This window comes from Melanerpes formicivorus, unplaced genomic scaffold (assembly GCF_026170545.1).
Source record: "Melanerpes formicivorus ecotype bairdi unplaced genomic scaffold, bMelFor1.0.p_v2 SCAF_5, whole genome shotgun sequence".
Lineage (NCBI taxonomy): Eukaryota > Metazoa > Chordata > Aves > Piciformes > Picidae > Melanerpes > Melanerpes formicivorus.
In genome coordinates, this window is record NW_027142357.1 from 29,621,363 (window position 1) to 29,641,784 (window position 20,422).

Below are 20,422 nucleotides of genomic sequence, written 5' to 3' on the forward strand. Positions count from 1 at the left end.
ACTGAGAGAGGACATCCCACACCCCAGCAGTGCTGCTCGGGAGGGAGCCTTCCAGTCTGCAGCCCCAGAGCAAGCAAGAGGGGAACCTGGCTGCCCTGCTGCATGCTGAGAGCCAAGGAACCCAGGGATTTTGCTTTGTTAAACTTATTGTCATGAAGTTGCATCCCTTCACCACGTTGACCCTGACTGCTCTCAGTCTCCCCCCTTGGATGCAGGGCTCTCAGGGATTTTGCTGAGACCCCTTCCAGGGATCCCTTTTCTGCACTCCCACTTGCTCTGAGCATCGGTTCCCCCTTGCATGGGTTTGATTTCAGCCACTGGCTCAGAAGGAAAAGGACTGTCTTGTCCCCACCTCCTGCGAGTGTGTGTTGTCCCTGAGCTAGACACCCAGGATTAGCCAGGAGGAAGACACAGGCTCCTCTCAGCAGCAAGAGTGGAGGAACACCATCTTCTGGCTCGGCCCCCAGCTGACAGAAGCAGCATTGGCTCACCAGCATGGTGAAGGAACTCAGTGGAAAGGAAAATCTCCAGGGACTTCTCAAGCTGCATTAAGCACTCCTTTAGTGGTACTACCTGCAGCCAAATATAAAGCAGGGAGCTGCAACAAGAAGTGGTGAACAACAGCAAAAGCCTTGCAAATGTCTCAGAATTGTGAAACCAGTGCTCACCCTGGCTGTGTAGTGATAGGCAAGGAAATGTGTCAGTGTAGTTTGGCAGAAACATTTACCAAAATCTTGTGAGGAGATAGTCTTCCCTGCAGCAAAAGCTGGAATCAGAGGCTTACAAGCTGAACTTGCTGCAGTAGCAGCATCCATACCCACCAGAGTGGAGAGGTACTCCCAGAGTGAGCTTTGCCCTGGGTCCAGCAGTAACCAAATAACTGTTCCATTGCACAGTGTCCCAAGAAAGTGCAGTCTGAAGTCTCAGATAACCCTTCACCACAGTTCCTGCACTCTCAGCCATGGGGTGCTGCTTCTTTCCAAGGCTGCAGGAGCAGAGAGAGACATGCTCGCTAGCCATGGGAATTCAGCTGGACACACAATGGAAGCACATGCATGTCTTTGCAGTTGATATTTCCATGGGAATAGGAAGCTGCAAGGTTCAAATGTGTGTGAAGGAGAGAACCAGGCATCCTTGCAGTTATATGCTGGGAAGTCCACGTTTTCCAGGCAGAGCAGCTCATCATTCACAGGTGGCATTTTGGAGAGGGGTTGCTCTGTATTGTTCACATTCAGTAATAAAGAAGAATATTTTTTACTTGTTAACACAGCCCCAGAGAAAAGAAATCACTGCTTTCAGGAGAGCTTATGGGGCAAGTGTTTGTGGGGCTGAAGCCATCAGGGGCCACATGGTTGTTGTGTGGTGGAAGAGCTGCTCCATGCCAGGGAACTGAGGGTACAACAGCTCAGATGAACAATAAGACATCTGGCCCAGCTGCTCAGAAAGCACCTGTCTCTGTGCTGCACAAAAGAGCCCAGGTATATGGCAGCATTGGAGAATTAAATGCCTTCTTAAGTTTTTTTCACTCTTTTTGTTCACTGGGCATCAGCAAAGACTGGCCCAGGGACCTATGAAGAGGCACCAGGAGCCCTTTATAGCTCTGGGAGCAGCCATGACAGTGCTGAGAAGACACAGCTGAGGGAGGCCAAGCCTTTGGCCACTGTTCTTGGGGCATTAGCGAAGGCTCAGGTGAGCACAGCATGTGGCTGCTGCTGCTTACTCCAGGGTCACTGGGATGCAAAAGAAGGAGTGGCTTTCAGTCTACATAGGTTTAGCTGTACAAAGCAAGAAATTATTTCCATTTATTTCTTATTGTTGGTCAGAAGAGCCACCCTGTTGCAAGAGAGGGAATAAGTAGCTGTTGCTGTCACTCTAGGTAGATGATCCCTGTCCTTCCAGGGCAAGAGGAACTAGGGTGCAGATGAGGAACATCTATTTAACAGTCTCCAGTACAGCATCCTTAGCTCAGATCAGGCCTGCAAGACAGAGCTGAAGCTGTGCAGGAGACTGAATTTTCATTCCTTAAGGGAAAAAAATAATTAAAAGGTCAAGATTTTAAGGAAAAAAATGTTAGTTCAATGTATGAAACAAGATACATTCCCTAGAAGACAATCCATGGTGCCACAAATATTAGGGGCAGCTGCAAGGCAGGATGCTGGGGGACACAGGGCTACAGATGCCACCAGGGTTCCCTGTCTCAGAGCAGCCCTTCCAGAGCCTCAGCAGAGCCATTGCCCTAGGAGCCCTGAGCATCACACTCCTTTGGCTGTGAAAATGAACCTCCCTTGCAGCAGCAACTCCAAATGCAGGGATCAGAGCCAAGCTGTCAGGAAGCCAGCAGGTTCCCATTGGCAAGTTCATCAAACAACGGTATTTGGCAGAACATTTCCATTTTGGAGAGTCAGCAGCCTTGGAAAGCATTTGTCAACAGCAGTGAAGCTCAAGGTGGGTACACAGGGGAAGGCTTCTGTAGCTCACACCTGACCTGGCTGCATGGATGCCATGCTCAGAAGAAGCCATTCAATGAACCACCTCACTTTTTGGCCAATTCCCTTCCAGTCTGTTCCTTGTCTGTCAACAGAAGAGTTTGTCCAAGCTGAGTTTTCAGGATAAGTGGAGCAACATGCATTAGTTCAGACCACAGGAGGACTTGCTTATTGGTTCATTCACTCTGTAAGAGTTAACATCCTTGCATATGCTTGACCAAATCATCAGTTTGTCAAAATTAGGCCTGGAAAAAAATCAGCTTTATTACTCCAAATATTAACAAGTTTTCCTCATCTAAAGTTTTCTTGCTAAGCCCAAGACTCCTTGCCCCATTGCTGAGAAGAGATAGTTTCCACTCCCTGCATTTGCCTCTCACATACTTAGGGGCCGCTCTCATGTCTCCCTGGGCTCTTTCTGTCACCCATTATCCAACCCAGGTTGAGCTTGCTGAAGTCATCATGTCCCTGCTGATCTCTGGCTGCCCTCCATCCTGCCCATGTCTTTCCTATCCCAGCATGAAGCTGGCCTTTCTTCACAGCCCTTCTCTGCAAATCTCCAGTGCCTTCTTCCAGCAGGTCCTCACACCCTTCACATGGATTAATGATCTGTCTGTCACTCAGCAGGGATGGAGTTGTCAGAGCTGTGCAAGAGATGGAGGAGATAGAGCAGGAGATGCAGGCACAGAAGGAACCCACAGATGGGAGACTTGCCCAGTGTGCAAAAATGCTGCCAGCCCCAGCTCCCCATTCCTCCACTCCTCCAGCTGCTGGGCAGGGAGTTTGAATACAGGAAGCAAAGACGGGTCTTAAGCTTATGCTGGCAGCCCTTGGATCAGGGTCTCACCTGTCCCAAACCAGGTGATGGCTTAGATCTGGCTCTGGATGGCCAAGGCATAGAGAAAAACTAGGCTGGGGTCATGCAGCACAGACCAGAGACATGAAGACCCTGCCAGGGGAGTGCTTTGCTGTTTGGGTTTTATTTTTCTCCTTTCTTTTTGGTTTCCAGTCAGGGTGGGTTGTAAGCTGGGCTGCTTGCCTCCCTCCGCCAGCTGTGTCTGTGAGGCTGCAGAGTGCTACAACTGCAGGTTCCTTCGTGCAGGAAAAAGCAGGAAAAAACTGGCAGGGAGTGGAAATGAGTGGCAAGCAGATTAGAAACTCAGCTCCTATTTATAGACCAGCAGTAGAGAAACTGCCCCTGTGACAGGCCATCCATTTAACCCTTTACGTTCCGAACACCCACCTGCCCAGAGACGCTGAGCCAGCTCCAGCTTGGGCCATGAAGGAGACTCCATACTGAGACAGCCACAAGAGGGGCAGGAGACAGGTCCAGGCACAATGGATCTTAAAGAAGCTATTCCTCAGCAAAGACAATGAGGAATGAGATGAGGAGAAAGTTCTTCGCAGAGAGAGTTGTTAGCCATTGGAACGGGCTGTCCAGGGAGGTGGTGGAGTCACCGTCCCTGGAGGTGCTCAAGAGGGGATTGGATGTGGCACTTGATGCCGTGGTCTAGTAGTCATGAGGTCTTGGGTGACAGGTTGGACTTGATGATCTTTGAGGTCTTTTCCAACCTTGTCGATTCTATGATTAAGGACGTAAAGAAGTTGGGTCACCTCAACAAGGAAGAGATTGTCTCAGCATTCTGCTGCTCAACAGCCAAAGTGAGCAAGAAGTATTTTCTGCAATAACATAATAAACAAGTTTTAAGGACAACTCCAATGTTCCTGTGACCCCTGAGCTTTGGCAGATTGAAGGTAATGGGGACCATTGCTTTGAGGGCTACTGCATATCCATGTCCCACAAGTGGCTGCTGGTGTTTGCAGAGGGCTGCTCCATCCCACAGGAGTGGACTTTGGCCCCTAACCCCTGCTGTTTCCCACCATGGTCACCCAGAGCATAAGAACAGTCAGACTTCTTCACCAGCTCCCTGACAAACTTGCAGTGATTTGTTAAATCTATTAGCCTTTCCAAGGAGAGGTCATGCAAGCACCAAAACATGTGGAGTTCACATTACAAATGCCCTGTACATCCAAGGGCTGGGACCAGGAGTCAGGCAGGAAATGAAGTGAGTCCTGGAACGAGGCAATCAGCACATCTCCAGGTCCAGGAGCACACTGATGTCATCTTCCTGAAGCTCCCCTTTGACTGCTTCTCTACCTGCTGTCACTTTTAGGTGCCTTTATGCCATGCACAGTCATTAAATGCAGAAATTCAGTTTGCTCAGTCTTCCAGGCCTGGATTTCACCAAAGCAGTGGCAAGCAGAGGCATGTATGGGGAGGATGAGCTTCATTAAGAAGCGAGCAAACCCCAATATTAGCCTTGGGGCACCTTAAACACAATAGGAGGTGCTTAACTCTGCCACACAGTGTTAGACTTCAGTATAACTCAGTTTACCTGCAGGAGAAGAAAAAGGGCTGCAAGACTGAAAGATTTACATTGGAAGCAAGGAAGATTTTTTGGATGATCAGAGTGAGCAGACACTGGAACAGGCTGCCTGAAATTGTTGTGGTATTCCAGCACTGGAAGTGTTCCAGGTCAGGTTGAATGGGGTTTTGAGCAAACTCACCTTGTGAAAGATGTCTTTGCCCACGACAGGGTAGACGGACTGGACAAGCTCTAACCACCTTGTCCGACACAACCCATTCTGAGATTCTGTGAAACACAGGTGCCACAGCTGCTGAGCTGAGAGTTGAGGTTTGGTACCTGGCCAGCAACTGCTACCTGTACTGGAGATCACTGAACGAGAAGCTGTGCGAACCGGACACACACAGGCTGTCCCACCTCACCAGCAGCTCCAGCACTGGCACGCAGACAGCACGGAGTATTCTTCGCTCCATTTCACCTCCTGCAGCTCTGGAGGCTGAGTGGTTCCCCGAGGCTGGCTGGTCTGGGATCACCCCTAACTCCTTGCACGGGGACAGCTGCATAAACATGAGGCTGGGTCCAGGAAGATTTCGCTGCAATTCTCCATCATTGAAGAATCAAACCTTCACCCCCAAAGTGAAGGCTGCAGGCCTCAGCCATTTGCTGCCTCCACCACAGAGACTTACCAGCTGTTGTCTCTCTCACTTGTGTTAACAGCTATTTTTACATCATTGCTTTTCTTCTTAATTGATCTAAATCCTTTCCCTTAGCTTTCTTGTTAAAGGTGGATTTAAAGAGGAGGAGTTCATTATCTCAGCCATGTTTGAGTCATTATGAATTTCATCCCTCTCCTCATTAATTACTCATTACCTCTCAGTTCTGAAAGGGCTGCTTTGTCCCTGATGTGTTTGTGGGCAGCTTCCCTGGCACCCTGTAATCCCCCCGGCCCTGCGTTAGCTTGGTCTGGTTTACGCTGCCTTTGCTTTCCTCTCTGCTGCCGCTCGCTCCGCTGCTCCCTGTCTCCTCCGCTCTACAGCAAGCTCTTCCCCTTTCACCCTTTCTTAAGTGCTTGTTTCCTGCTGAGCACTCCAGCCCCAGGTCCCTTGGTGGATTGAAGCCCCACAAGCATTGTCCCTGCCCCATAGGGACAAGTGCTCATTCCCACTGGGCCCCATGACGAACAGCAAGGAGGCGCCCTGGTTAATGGCTTGGCACTCGAGTTTGGATACAAAGAGCCTTCTTTTTTTTTTCTGAAAGCAATGGCTTTGCTTGGCCTGTTTAGGTACCTGCCAAGTTATGACAAAGTAGCATGGAGGACAGAGTAACGCTGCTTAAAGGCCTTGGGTTTAACAGGCCAGTCCTTCCCAAGCCTTTGGTTGCAGTCAGATGCCCAGGGAGAACTTGAAACATTTAAGCATCTCCTGAGCTACAGCTGCAGTAGTCCAGAGGAGTACAGTGGCTGAATGGTGTAAACATCCTCCCATCCATGTATGAGCACTGGCCCTGGCAGCAGGGAACTGTGTGTGGTACAGCCACATATATACTGACCCTAAGACTGCAGCAACCTTCTCCAGCCCATTTTACATGCACTTACTAGCTATAACCCCATATTATCCAAGAACAGATCTATGGATGGGTATCACAGACCTGAGCATAGAACCACCCAGTGTCTGCTGGCAAGAGATCCCCCTCCTTCTCAGCCTGATGCTCAGGTTGATTTCAATACCTCTGTTGCCCCAGCAGCTTCCAAACAGCCTTGCAGGACTTTTTTCTCCGTCACAGCAGGGGATGGAGATTCATGGTCTCTCCTTTTCTCCCCGAGGTTGATATGATCTGCATTTCTCTGCTAAACCTCCTCCCAGCAGGGTCCTGATGGGGCTGGGATATGCTCACTAGGAAGGGCCCTTTCCATACTGCATGGATGTGTATGAAAGGGCAAAGCAGGAAAAATGTGTTGGGTTGGTAAAGGGAAGAGAGGGGTGTGTGATGTTTGCTTGGGCAGGGTAAATGAGGGTTGCACAAGCAAGCAGTTGGGTTGCACAATCAGATGCAGTGGAATTAAGTTACCACCGATCAGCTGAGCTGCACTTTCTCAAGGGTTTTAAGCCAAAACCTCTTATTGTTTAACTGGAGCAAATTAAGATCAGACACCTGGTCCAGGAGTGCAAGCAACTCTGCTGACATTCACTGAGCTGCTCCTTGGTGCATCCCTTGCTGGGAGGGAAGGGGTCGCAAAATAATTTGAGAAGGATTGCAAAGTGTTGTGCAGCAACATTTCAGACCCTCCAGGACAGAGAAACAAATTGAGAACAGGCTGCAAGTGCTTAGGGAAAGCCTCCATGCTTGCCAGGAATCTGCTAACTATACCTTTAATTGCTGGCAGCAACTTGGATCCTCCACCATAAGGAGAGCCTAGCAAAACTATCTCAGCCAGCAAGTACAGCCATTCCTCATTCTCAGTCTGTGAAGCTTAGGATGTCATGTGGCTTAGGACAACGGGGGACTTCATTGCAGAGGAGCTACAAGGGACAGATACAGTGAGATGGTCCAATAAACACACACCCTTGTCAATGCACTGCAGTCTGAGCCCTAAAGCACATGTCAAAAGCCAGCATAAAAGGAGCCAGGAGACTGAGCCAGATGATTATTTTCTTCTGCTCCTGTATTTCATTTAGAACAACCACTCTGGGATGTTCCTGTTGAGCTTTTCACTTGCTGCAGTTGCGTACCACAAAATTATTGCCTTCTGCCATGCTATTCCTGCAGCAAAGAAGGGCAGCCCTGTGCTAGCACCCCCAAAGATGCAAGTCTTGCTACCAAGGCCCATATCTGTGTATCTCCCAAGGAGCTCAGCAGATGGTCACACCTGGGCAATGAGTGCCTGAAGGCATGAGCCATTGCCAGGAGAAGACAACTTCCCTGAGGGGAGTTCTGTGCATCTGGTGATGGTTGGTGATGAGCCATCAGCTGCGGTTCCACCTTGGCACAAACGTTTGGTAAAACCTAGTCACAGGGTACTGAGAAGTGCTATCTGGAGAATATCCAGATCCCTCCAACCCTCGCTGCTTGGTGCTCTGGAGGGAAAAGAGACCTCCAGGCATGCAGACACCCCTCTGTGCGAGTCTTGCACAAACTGCCAGAATGACCTCTTTCTGCATCTGTGGGGTGCCCCTCTTCTCAGCCTCCACAAAGGGTTTTGCAAGGACTGACCAAATATTTTAAGCACGTGTCAGTGCAATCCATCTCCCCAGCTCAAACTGTCTAATACCACATTTGCAATGCCTCAGACTTCAGAGCTTTTCCAAATCCCTCAGGCCTGTAAGGCTGATGTAGGCCAGCATCTGGAGTTTTACAAGGCACAGATGAGATAATGCTCTATTCATTCTCTCTTCCCTTTCTTACAACCACAGGTACCTGGCACTTGCTGGAGAACAAACACATGGCAAGTACTCTGGGAAGAAGCCAGGGCCACTGGGCAGAAGCAAACCTTCCCTCATGCTCATATACCGTAGCACTCTTTGTGTATTCCACTGGGAATATTCACACCAAAAACCTCCCATCGGAAATCTGAACCTCTCCTGCCTGCCGTGCACTCACCACGAGGTATTTGAGCATCTTTTACCTTGATGCTAAAGGAACAGCATCAAAGTAAAGGTCATACCTCAGGGACTCCATTTCCCTAGTGTAGACCACAGCTTCGCTACAGGGTTTTAAATTCTAAGGAGCTATGATTCTCCCAGGGTAACACACAAGTCCCTGAGCATTCAGGCTCCCCAGACACTTCAAGTGGTCTGGCTGAACAGGCCTGTGTCAGGGAAGTGATTGTGCCCCTGTACTCAGCCCTGGTGAGACCACACCTTGAGTACTGTGTTCAATTCCAGGCACCACGGTACAGGAAAGACACCGAGGTCCTGGAGCATGCCCAGAGAACAGCAATGAGGCTGGTGAGCGGTATGGAGGGCAGGTCATATGAGGAGTGGCTGACGGAGCGGAGGGTGTTTAGACTGGACAGGAGAAGGCTAAGAAGAGATCTTATTGCTCTCTACAACTACTTGAAAGGAGGTTGTAGTGAGGCTGGTGTTGGTCTCTTCTCCCAGGTAACTAGCAATAGGATGAGAGGAAAAGGGTTTAAGTTGTGCCAGGAGAGGTTTAGATTGGACACTAGGAAAAAATTCTTTACTGAGAGAGTGGTGAGGCATTGGAACAGGCTGCCCAGGGATGTGGTAGAGTTGCCAGACCTGGAGGTGTTCAAGATGCATGCAGAAGTGATACTTCAGGATATAGCTTAGTGGTCATGGTAGTTGGGTTATGGTCGGACACGATGATCTTAAAGGTCTTTTCCAAACTTAATGATTCTACAATTCTGTACGTTCTTTCCCTTGATACCAGGCACGGAGACCTGTGCAGTTCCCAGCACCCCCTCACCTGCCCAAACACTGCCATCACCCAAATTTCTACTGCCACATATTTTAAAACCTCTGCAGTTCTCTTCACAAGCCTCGTAACACAGGCATCTTTTGAAGCCTTTGCTTGTAAGGCCATCACCTTTCAAGCAGCACATGGCTTTCCCATCTGCAATGTCACAAGAAGCTCCTTAAATCCTAACTTCCCAGAAGCTTTGAAAATCTGGCAGAAAAAGACCAGCCCTCCAAAATATCACCTACCTGCTGGGCCCACAGCCACTCACAGTCTGGGGCCTGTAAGAAACAAGCAGCTGACCATACGCTTTCTAAATAATACATGATAACGTATCAGCCAGGGAAAGAACAAGAGCAAATGCATTCATCATAGTATCATAGTATCAGTCAGGGTTGGAAGGGACCACAAGGATCATCTAGTTCCAACCTCCCTGCCATGGGCAGGGACACCCCACACTAGATCAGGCTGGCCAGAGCCTCATCCAGCCTGGTCTCAAACACCTCCAGGGATGGGGCCCCAACCATCTCCCTGGACAACCCATTCCAGGGTTTCACCACTCTCATGGTAAAGAACTTCCTCCTCACATCCAGCCTGAATCTCCCCACCTCCAGCTTCATTCCATTCCCTCTAGTCCTATCACTACCTGAGATCCTGAGAAGTCCTTCCCCAGCCTTCTTGTAGGCCCCCTTCGATACTGGAAGGCCACAATGAGGTTACCTCCGAGCCTTCTCTTCTGCAGACTGAACAGCCCCAGCTCCTTCAGTCTGTCCTCACAGGAGAGGTGCTCCAGCCCTCTGATCATCCTCGTGGCCCTTCTCTGGACACATTCCAGCACGTCCATATCCCTCTTGTAACAGGGGCTCCAGAACTGGATGCAGTACTCCAGGTGGGGGTCTCACCAGAGGGGGAGAATCACCTCCCTTGACCTGCTGGCCACACTTCAGTAGCAAAGGCTGCTGGAACGAGGACCTGTGTTGGATAACAAATCTACTTCCATATTTCTCCCCCCACCCTCCCCCCCCCCCCCAAAAAAAAAAAGACAACCAAACTTCCATTTATTCTAGGGCAAACTCAAAAGGTTTTAATTTTTTTTGTTGTTGGTTTTCTTTTTTAGCAAATTCTATCACGTAAATGTTAACAAAAAAAAAACAAACAAACCCAAAAAAACATCTGTACAGTTGCCATGATACACTCAAAAGTGAAACAAATGAGATATAAATACAGATATGGATGTAACATGACAAAAGCTTGAAAAACAGAACCGAAGAAAAAGAAAAACCAAACCAAAGAGCATGCTCATGAGCGCGGTGCCAACGAAGTCGTTTCTCACGGCCGGCATATCGTGTGTGTTTGTTCAGAGCGGTTTTCACTTCCCATTTAAAAGAAGGTTAGCAACGTCCTGCCGTATACTACAAAGGTCTATTTTCCTGTCCCTTAATATGCAGTATTATGCTCGATAAATAAAGGGGTGGGGAAGAAAAGGTTCTGATGACAAAGATGCGAGTTACACTACTGATACAGGTTATCGGTAAGCTAGTCATAAGCGATTAAAAAAAGACAGTCTTGTATTGTATTGTCATCCAGGCAAGCACACATAGTGTACCTTAAGAAAGCCACATGCCTCGATATTTCTGCACTACATGAGAACTACAGTACGTAGACCGGTGGGGCGGATGGATCTGGTATTTGCCCATGCCCACGGAGCACTGGTGCAGCCAATGGCAGAAAACAAACAAAACATCCACATCTGAGATTCCGGCAACTTGGCAGCCAGGAGCCGCTGTCTGCTGAGAGTTTTCTCTCATTCAGACTTCTTAAGCATGGTGGGCAAAGAAATTACCTTTTTTTTCTTTTCTTCTTCTTCTTTTTCCCTTCTTTTTTTTTTTTTTTTTTTTTTTTTTTTAAGGTATGAAAAATTGAAGCCCTGCATAATGGGCAGCAAGGAAAAACAAAACAAACGGGAAAAAAAAACCCACAGAAAGGCAGCTGCAGTAGGCGGCTACTGCTGGGAGAACGTGAACACAAGCTTCACCGGTGCGGTGAGGCACTGCCAGCGTGCAGATCTTTCTCTGCAAGCGTGTTGTGGACACTGATTTGTAGCCAGAGAGACCTTTATGCTTACTGAAGAGAGAACAAAACGATTGTACAGCTTGTTGATGTCAGAACACTGGAGATCAGAGAGGTGACATTCAGAGCTAGCCCTTTGAGTACTTCAAAGGAAACACAAACACACACACACAGAGGAAAAAAAGTCATGTTCAACATACTAAACAACCTTACTATGTACATTATACGCAATGATTTATAAATACCTAAGCAGAAGGCTCTCTACTGTATACAGGTATAACATACTTCTAGAGTACTCAAAGGATGAACAGTCCTTGACTGACTCACGTAACGAAATTAAGTAGCACATTAATGAGCATCTGTTGACAAACAGAACCGAATCTGATTCAGAAAGTAAGGCCTGGTTCTACCATGTACAGCCCCAAGTGTGCCAATAGTATCAGAAAACACAGGCTTGTGGCTGGAGCCACAGCAGGCTGCAGGCGCCTCTGCAAGGACAAGCTGCTAACCCCTGCTGTGGTGCCAGCACACGCACCAGGATCAGTTCAGAGGCGTTACAGTGCGTTCACTCTCAGTGCATACTAACAGGATTTTATAAAACATATAAAATCATTCAAGAAGGAATTCAATTCCTGGAGATTTGCTACAGTGTGCCATTCAATAAAACATAAACCAAACAAACAGCAAATGGCGATGGACCGAGCTCCATCACAGCTGGGAGGGACTAATTGTCGTCTGGTCAGCTATGCTGACCTTCTGAACCCCAGAACTGGAACAGAAGACCCTGAACTGAGATGAGGAGAAAGAGAAGCACAAATATTAAGCAGTTAAGAGCACAAATTTAAAAAAAAAAAAGGCAAAAACCAAAACAAAAAAAAAACAAAAAAAAGCCCCAAACCAACCAAATAAAACCAAACCAAACAAAAACAAACAAAAAAACCCAAACCAAAGCCAAAAAAACCCCATCCCACTACTAAAAATTCAAACAAGATAGCTAACTGCTGCCAAGAAGTCAGCTGAGTATTTCCTCAAAAGGGAAAATAAATGTGTTGAACTAAAATAATTTGAATCATTCAAAAACTTTAAAAAAGAAAAAGAATATTCTAACAAGCAGATTGAAAGATGTTAAAAAGAAATGGTCCACAGAAAGAGAGACACCAACCATGAGCAGCCAATCCTCCATCTAGAGAGGACGGCTCTTCTGAGCCTTCGGAAAGACCCTGGGGGAATCCCACCCGCTGGGACTGCATGGTTTCTCCTGCCATGGCATTACTCATTGGGAAAGATGAGGGAGCTAGCCCTGCAGCCAGCAAAAGACTGGACACATCCTGACAAACTCAGGAAGAAGTCACCTCCTCTGATCTCAATTCAGCAGGGAAAGGGACCAACAAGTTTTGCGGTCCAGTCCCTCCTGAGCTGTGGATGGTAAGGGGAACTGGCACCAAATGTCACCACCTGGCCTACCTCCTTGAGGCTGGTGCTGAGACACACAGGGATGAACTGATGGATAGGCAGGACCATGGGGATTCACCCTCCCCATTTCACTTCCCTGCTGCACTGGAAACTCGTTCTCACTATGCGACCAAAGTGTCCCTTCAGGCTCCTCAAAGGGCAAGTGAAGGAGGCTGGAGAGAGAAGGTGGTACTGAGAGGAGCCAGGGAGCTTACATCCATCACCACAGCTGACACCCTAAGCTGCAGGTCCACCACCCTCTTGCATCACTGAAACAAGGCAAAATCCCAGTTTTGATCCACTGCAGGACTGGGGTGGTTGTCCCTGTCAGCAAGGACCCAGACCAGGGCCAAACACAGCACTGGCATCCTTCTGCTTCCCCTGGTTATAGAGGCAGGGGGAGCTCACTCTTTGCAAGCAAATGGGTCTTCCTTTGGGAAAGGGTAGTGCTGTGGGGTATTTGCAGCTGCTTTGGCTCTGACTGGATCTATATTATTAGGCTGCAAGAGGATTTGCCCCACTGCACCCTCATCCAGAGCACCAACAGCCATGCCCAGCAAGTGCCCACTGCACCTCTCTGAAATGTAGACCACACAGCAGGGCTGTTGCTGGAGCTGGCCAAGGAGAAGGTTTCTAAAGGCAGCTAACAGCACTGCAGGCTCTTCAGGCACAAGAGGGGAGCTGTGGCAGGCAACCAGCACTGTCCAGCTGGTTCAGCAGGTGCTTCCATGAGGTCTTCTCATTCAGTTTCAGATGCCCTTTCTGTCCTCTGGGATGAACATTTTGCCCAAAGCACAAAGAGCTGTGGGAACAAATTCATTCACAACCCAACACCAGTGGGGCTGGTCAGAGCAGCAGATCAGTCCTTTGACACTACAGACTTTAATAAAAATGCAGCCAGCCTCACAGGCAGGACTGAGGTACAGCCCTGCCAGCTCCTACTGCCCACCCACAGACACACTCAGAGCCTAATGCAAACCCCACCCACCTAACTCCAGTGTCTCATTTGTAGACATCAGTCCCAGAACTGGGTCTCAGGTTCTCTTTGGGGAGTAACAAGTAACCTGGAAAGTCTTTTGAGCATATGAAAGAGCTGAATAGGTTGTCAGGAGAGAAATATTTACACAAAGAAAGGAGCAAGAGCCCAGCTGTTTTGCACAGCACAGCTGGCTGGAGAGAAATCAGCCCATTGGAGAGGTCTGTGAGAAGAACTATGTACAAAACCTCAGATGTTTAAAAAGAACCTACTTTTTCATTACTTGTTATCTCTCACTATTAGAGGATCCAAGGCTGGTATCACAGCCACATCTGCAAATATCTCCCCACAGAGAGCCCTGCACATCAGGCAAGCTGCAACAGGGAGTACAAACAGGACCACAAGACTTGTAAGAAGAGAACCTAGCCAGAACAGCTGCAGGGAGAGAGCAGGTAACTATCACACAGAAACCAAAACTGGGCATGAACTAAACAAACAAGACTTGTTTGACCTTTACATGTGTCCAGCTTCTAGGTCTCAGTTTTGGAAGGCTAACCTAAACATATTTCTGGGATTTCAGCAGGCTATATCAATATGTTTAAGCATGGCTTTCTGTTGTTCACTTTTAATGAAGACTACACCACAGATCTTGCTTCCTTTACATTCAATACCAGTAAGATTCTACATAAAAGTTTTTAAGGGACTAAAATACTGATTGCAATAAATATCTGCATGGCCTCCTTGAGCTGATGGAGCACGCCAGTGAAGAATAGCAGAAAGGTCTCTGAGAGGCACCGTTGATTGTTTCTAAATCTACACTTGTCCACATATCTCCATTAACTGTGCGTTGAAACATCTGAAGAGGAACTGCTGTTGCTGTTGGTGGTCTGGGCCCTCTTTATGTACAAGTTTAGTAGCTTCATCTGAAAGAAAGAAAGAAACATACATACATCAGGAGAAGATGCCAGGAAAAATGGGCAGGCAAAAGGTGACTGCAAATCTTAAAGCTTGCATTCGGTGATGAACTCAGTTTTGAGTGAGCTGACACTGGGCTCAGTGAAGGAAAAGCAGGAGCAAAGCTGAATTTATTTTAGGACACAGTCAGGAGGACATGACTAGTTCCACTGATATTACAGGCAGATTTAATGACATTTACAAAAACCTCTGCATTTCACTTCAGCAGCTATCAGTTCACAGACCTCAATCCTGCAGCCTGCTTTAGGCAAGCAGGATTCCCACAGAGGTCAGTGGAGCTGCAAGGCACAATGGAGATCCAAGAGCCACAGTCCCTCCTAGGAAACACCCTGAACTCTCCCATGCTTTATAAAATGTTAGTTTTCAATGGCATTTAAATATCTTCACTAACTTGGTACATCTTGTGAAACTGCAGCTGTTTTGACTATACACTTCCTTTCCATGGCTTTGTTTTGTTTTTTGCCTTACCACCTTAGCTCCAGATCCTGCAGTGACTCATGCACATGTTTAACTTTAAACATGCAGACAGTCTGTGTAAACCCAGGAGAACTACTCACATGTTTATAGTTAGTTATGTGGTGGAGTAAGTCCATGGCACCTAGGATAACTGAAATAAAATCTCCAGAATATAATTTATACTTTATATAAAAGTTATGTATTTCCTAACTGCTCAAATACAATGAGGTAAACTCCAGCCCTCAGAACTGTGTCTTTCCAGAGCAATTTGAAAGCACAAGTAATTTGCTTATGGAGAAGGACATTTATTTATCTGCACTCAGATAATGTGCTGCCCAGGGAGGTGGTGGAGTCACCGTCCCTGGAGGTGTTCAAGAGGGGACTGGACGTGGCACTTGGTGCCATGGTCTAGTCATGAGGTCTGTGGTGACAGGTTGGACTTGATGATCTTTGAGGTCTCTTCCAACCTTGGTGATACTGTGATTCAGAAATAAAATCCAAGTGTCCTCAGTCACAGGTTGTTTCAGTCTACACCACACTGTACCCACAAAAGAAATTGTTGGTTCCAAATAACAAAACAAAACCCTCTGAACTAAGTAGCTATTCACATGCAGAAATATAGTTGAGGGGAAAAAAAAACAACAAAGCACACACACAAAAAAAAAAAAAAACCAAAAAAAAAACAACAGAAGTCATCCTAAAACTGCAGGGAAAACTTGGGTATGACAACTTCAAGCAGGAGAAGAAATCTTGTGATGGCTTCCTGAGCAGCTCTGAAAAGCAAACAAACACCACCCTACTCGACACAAAATTGCTGGCTCTTGTCTGAAGGACAGAGCTGCATTTGGACTGGGTTTAATTTGCAGCCTTGGGTCAGAATTTGGTTTTTGTTGCTAACCTGACTCCAGGGTATAAAGTCCTCTGAAAGGTCACTTGAGCTTGCTGGTGCCACAGGAAGAAAACTGCCATGCTTTAAGAGTGAATCTTTACCTGTATTTCTACCTGCCCTAATCACAACCTGCTGCTGAGAGGACCCACTCTCCCACTTATCCCAGCCACGTGTTTCCATCGCTCTCTGTGCTAGATAACCTGTGTGGTCGCAGAGTGGATTGAAAGCTAATTAATTTGTATTACAGATCTGGTTTTCAGCCAGAGAAGCCAGCTGATGCAACCCACTGCACAGTCACCACTGTATGCAGTGCTGAAGGGGCAAGGCAAATGTGGCTGTAGTGGAAAGGACCCACTTGGTGGCGGCTTACAGTTAAACAGGATCAAAGACGTCATGCAACCTATCCCTGAAGCCCATCAAAACGTGCTTAATGGGATGTCAAATGCTTGCACCGCTGAGCAAGTGCTGTGGTGTTCTAGTGGTGTTTGGCAGGTGACTACAGGGACTTGACCCAGAGCTACCACGAGACCGCCGGTTCTTTTGCTGCTAGTGGAGCAAGCCATGCAGGTGGCTGTTATGAAAACACCAGAGATGGGTTTTTCTTGTACCTTGCTTCCCGTGAGCTGTGCGAGATGAGGTTTCAGTTCTTCTCCGATTACTGAATAAATCGCCACTAGGCAAAACACGCTCGCTTTGCGGACGCTGCTCTCCGTGTTATCGTAACCCTAGGAAACAAGGCCAATAAAAAAACCAGAACACACAAAGAAAACATGTCAGAAATCAAACAGCACTCACCAACATCCTTCCAGAGCACTACACTAAAGAGCTGATAAACATGCTGCAAATGTGGCTGACCTACAAGATCCCTGCAAAGGCCCTGCTCGGCATAACCGTTTTCAACCTGAATGCTACCAAAGCAAGAGAATACAATCACACAGAGTAAATCCTGTGTGTTCCTTGTGCTACATTATTACTATCACATAAGTTATTAATATCTTGTTATTTACAGCATTAAGCAACACAGAGCTTCCCAACATGAGCTTAGTACTCTGTTAAACATACGCACTCCTGTGTCCAGTTCAGGTGACCATATGTTATTCTGGATGGTCAGGACTTCTTGAAGGGGAACCCTCATGCACCCAGCTTGCCTTCAGAAAAGTCTTAAAATTGCCTCTGTAACCTGGACCTTTTTGATTACTTATCAGGTAGGAAATGCCAGAAAAGAAAACACATTGAAAGACCCCTGTAGGTGTGCTGGATCCCTGGTAGCTACAAAAGAGCTGAAACTAGCTGCCAGGTCACTCAGCAACTGATGACATCAGTCCTGCACCCAAGCAATGAGTGATCCATCACTAAGCAGTCATCTCACAAGAAATGCAGAGATCAGTGAAGCCTGCAGGTTGCTGGCTCCTCTGGATGCAGGGTGACCTCTGCTGGGAAAGCCAGAAGGAGGGATGCAGCACAGCTGGGGCTGTTCTAGCTACAAAGACAGTCTGAAGTGACAGTTTGCAAACCCAAATAGAGCTGAACTGGAAAAGCAAGAGACCTAGGCAAGTTCAGAGAAACTCTAAGCTATTGAAAACTGAGATGGAAAAAAAAGGCTGAGCCAAGGCCGCCTTCAACAGAGGAACACCCATGGAGACAGAACCCACTGCTGGGACAAAGCTGGGATGCAAGCTCTGTGTGGATCCCAATCCAAAGAACAGCTCCTGAAGTCATCAAATACCTCTGCCTGACCTCGGGTTTCCCTATGGGCCTGGCACTTTGCATCTCAATGTGCATCTCAAATGGCTCCCTTCAGGGCAAGCAGATTCATGAGGTCTGAGAGGGCTGTGTCCTGGTGGGCACTGGGCTGGCAATGCAGTGACACCATCACCCCACATCTCCATCTACTCACAAGAATCCCAGCATTTAACAACAGACCAGATGATGACACAGGCTCAAAGCTCTGTTCAGTCTGAAAGTATCAAGATGCAGAACATGGCAGGGTGCCTAGTAGCCCCTCTATTGGCCCAGCTTCAAGGCAGCTAAGGCTCCACATTAGGTGGGATGAGGCCATGCACCGTGACCTTCCCCAGCTAAGCCCTGTTCTTGCACAGAGGTCCCCATTGGCTCATGGGGGTCACGGGGATCATGCAATGGGCTGCTGACCCACACGCTTAGACTCACACTGCTGCTGTCCAACACTTGTCACTTCTTCACCACTCTGCTTACACCCTCAGCACAGTAAACATGCACAACAGTGAGTCCATCTGCACACAGTCCCTTCAGCCAGGATCCCATAATAATTCCCAAACATGAGGGGCAGATTCCTTTGATCAGGAAATATCACTGGTAACTCCAGGATGAAAAATGGCAAACTAGGCTCCAAAACAAGGTTGTTTTAAGACATGGAAGTAAGTTAATAAAACAAATAACTGCATTTTTAAAGGCATGCTGCTCCCAAACTTTTCCAGTGCATTGCAGCTCCACTGTTCAGATCATTGTCTGCAACAATTATTCTGAAAGGCTTTTTACAACAAAAGTTTGCATCAATACAGAATTCCCTGATTCCCAAAAGCTGAGATTTCAGACAAGAATTGCAAGAGCTGAACACTACAAAGCTGGGACAAATGCTATGATGCACAAGGGGAATTTCCAACTTCACTCTTGTCCTTCCAACTTTTTGTGCTCACAATAAGGAGGCCTCCTTATTCCAGTTCTTCTCTTGTGTCCTACCCACCCAAACATGTCTTCCCTTACACATCATCTGATTTGTTCCTGTTGCAGTCCTTCCCCAGTAAACACACACATTCTCTCTCCTTCCTCAATGCTACCTTCCTTTATTTCTTTCTTGCCTCCAGCCTCATCCCAGCAACTGGTATTGCCAGCTGCTTGTGCAGAGGAACAGAAGACAGCACTGCTACAGTCAGTGCTGAAAGCTAAATCCACAATGAAAGACTGAGCCCTAGCACTGGCAAAAACACAGCTCCCCACCCAGCCTAAGAGGGTTATGAAAGAGGCTGAATGAAGTCAGCAAGTAGTTTGGTCCTGTTTTGGGGGAGTAATGAAGAAAGCACTATCCTGCCTGTTGTGATTCAAATTCGAGCACAATGAAAGCGCAGGAGAGCTCAGGAGAATTAAAGGAGACTGGAAGATGCATTGCTTGGGATAGCATAAAATAGCATAAAATGTGGTTAATTCCTAATCTCAGATTTATTATGTGGCTGCTACCATCTTACTCAGGCCAAGGCTGTGGAACATAAACCTGTGAATCCGAGTTTGCTTCTCCTTAACATCAAGATCAACAAAATGTAAAAAATAAAGGGATTATAACTTGAATTTACCAAAATCTGGCCCCAGAGTCCCCAGCATTCTCCCTTAAATCACAGACCTCACAAATTACTGAAATGCTCAGGAGCGTTTGTGACATTGGATTCTGTACCTGTAACAACCCAGGGATGATATCAGGAAGGAGTTGATGCAGTGATTCCTTGGAAATCCTCTCGATGACCTTTGTCTGCATTTTGATGGCAGCTAAGTTAATTGGATAATCTGCAGTCTGAATGATGGGGCAAAGCACCTTGATGCATTGCTCAGGGTGGATGGAACTCGCCAGGGTGGAAGCAGCTTCTTCAGCAGCTCTGACGACCTGGAATGAAAGCAGAGCAAAACTTTATGATAATGAGGCCAAAATATCACAGCCAAAACCACCACTAGGAATGACTGCCAAGAAATGCTTGAGGATGCTCATTAGGATGCTCTATCAAGAGGCAACTGACTCTGAGAATTCACTATCTTTCATCTCCTGTGACAAGCAGTAAGAAAGTCCATCCTGCCTAATGTAACTGTATCAAAGTCGTGGCTAGTTTGAAAAAGTCATCTGTCAACTAGGACAGATAAGCAACTCCAACCTAAGAGAAGTGAGAAAACATTTCTCTAGCCACTGTCAAAGAACCGGAACCTGCCACTTTACATTTAGTACAAAATTTATCCCACTAAATATCATATATAATAGAACACCATGTTGGAAGAGACATCAAGGATCACTTGATCCAACCTTTCTTAGCAAAAGCCCAGCACCCTGACAAGCCAAAACTTAAAAGGCGTCTGTGCTAACTGCCAGACAACAAAATGAAGCTTCCTCTTGGTTGCACTTTTCCTGGCCACAAATCACACACTCTTTGCTCCCCATTTTCTTGTGTCTGTACAGAAGATAGGGGACACTTTTGCTCATCTTTTCTCATTCCCCTTTTCTCAGCGCTTACTTTTAAGGGAAGGTAAATTCTGAGTGGTAGGAGATGCCCCAGCAGGCAGACTTCAATCCAACACCTCAGGCTCTAAGAAGCAAGAAGCATTC

General features: G+C 47.2%; 1 protein-coding gene across 1 annotated transcript in view; it reads right to left on the reverse strand.

Annotated features, from left to right (window-relative positions):
• Positions 1-11,000: 11,000 nt before the first annotated feature.
• The window catches only part of CLASP1 (cytoplasmic linker associated protein 1), a 174,559-nt gene continuing 165,137 nt past the window's right edge, over positions 11,001-20,422 (reverse strand). Inside the window, exons 37-39 of the mRNA XM_068138978.1 lie at positions 19,508-19,714; positions 16,692-16,808; positions 11,001-14,686 (exon numbers count right to left, since the gene is read on the reverse strand). Coding sequence (XP_067995079.1) covers positions 14,600-14,686; positions 16,692-16,808; positions 19,508-19,714 — 411 coding nt within the window. The 3' untranslated portion in view covers positions 11,001-14,599. The remainder of the gene's footprint in view (positions 14,687-16,691; positions 16,809-19,507; positions 19,715-20,422) is intronic.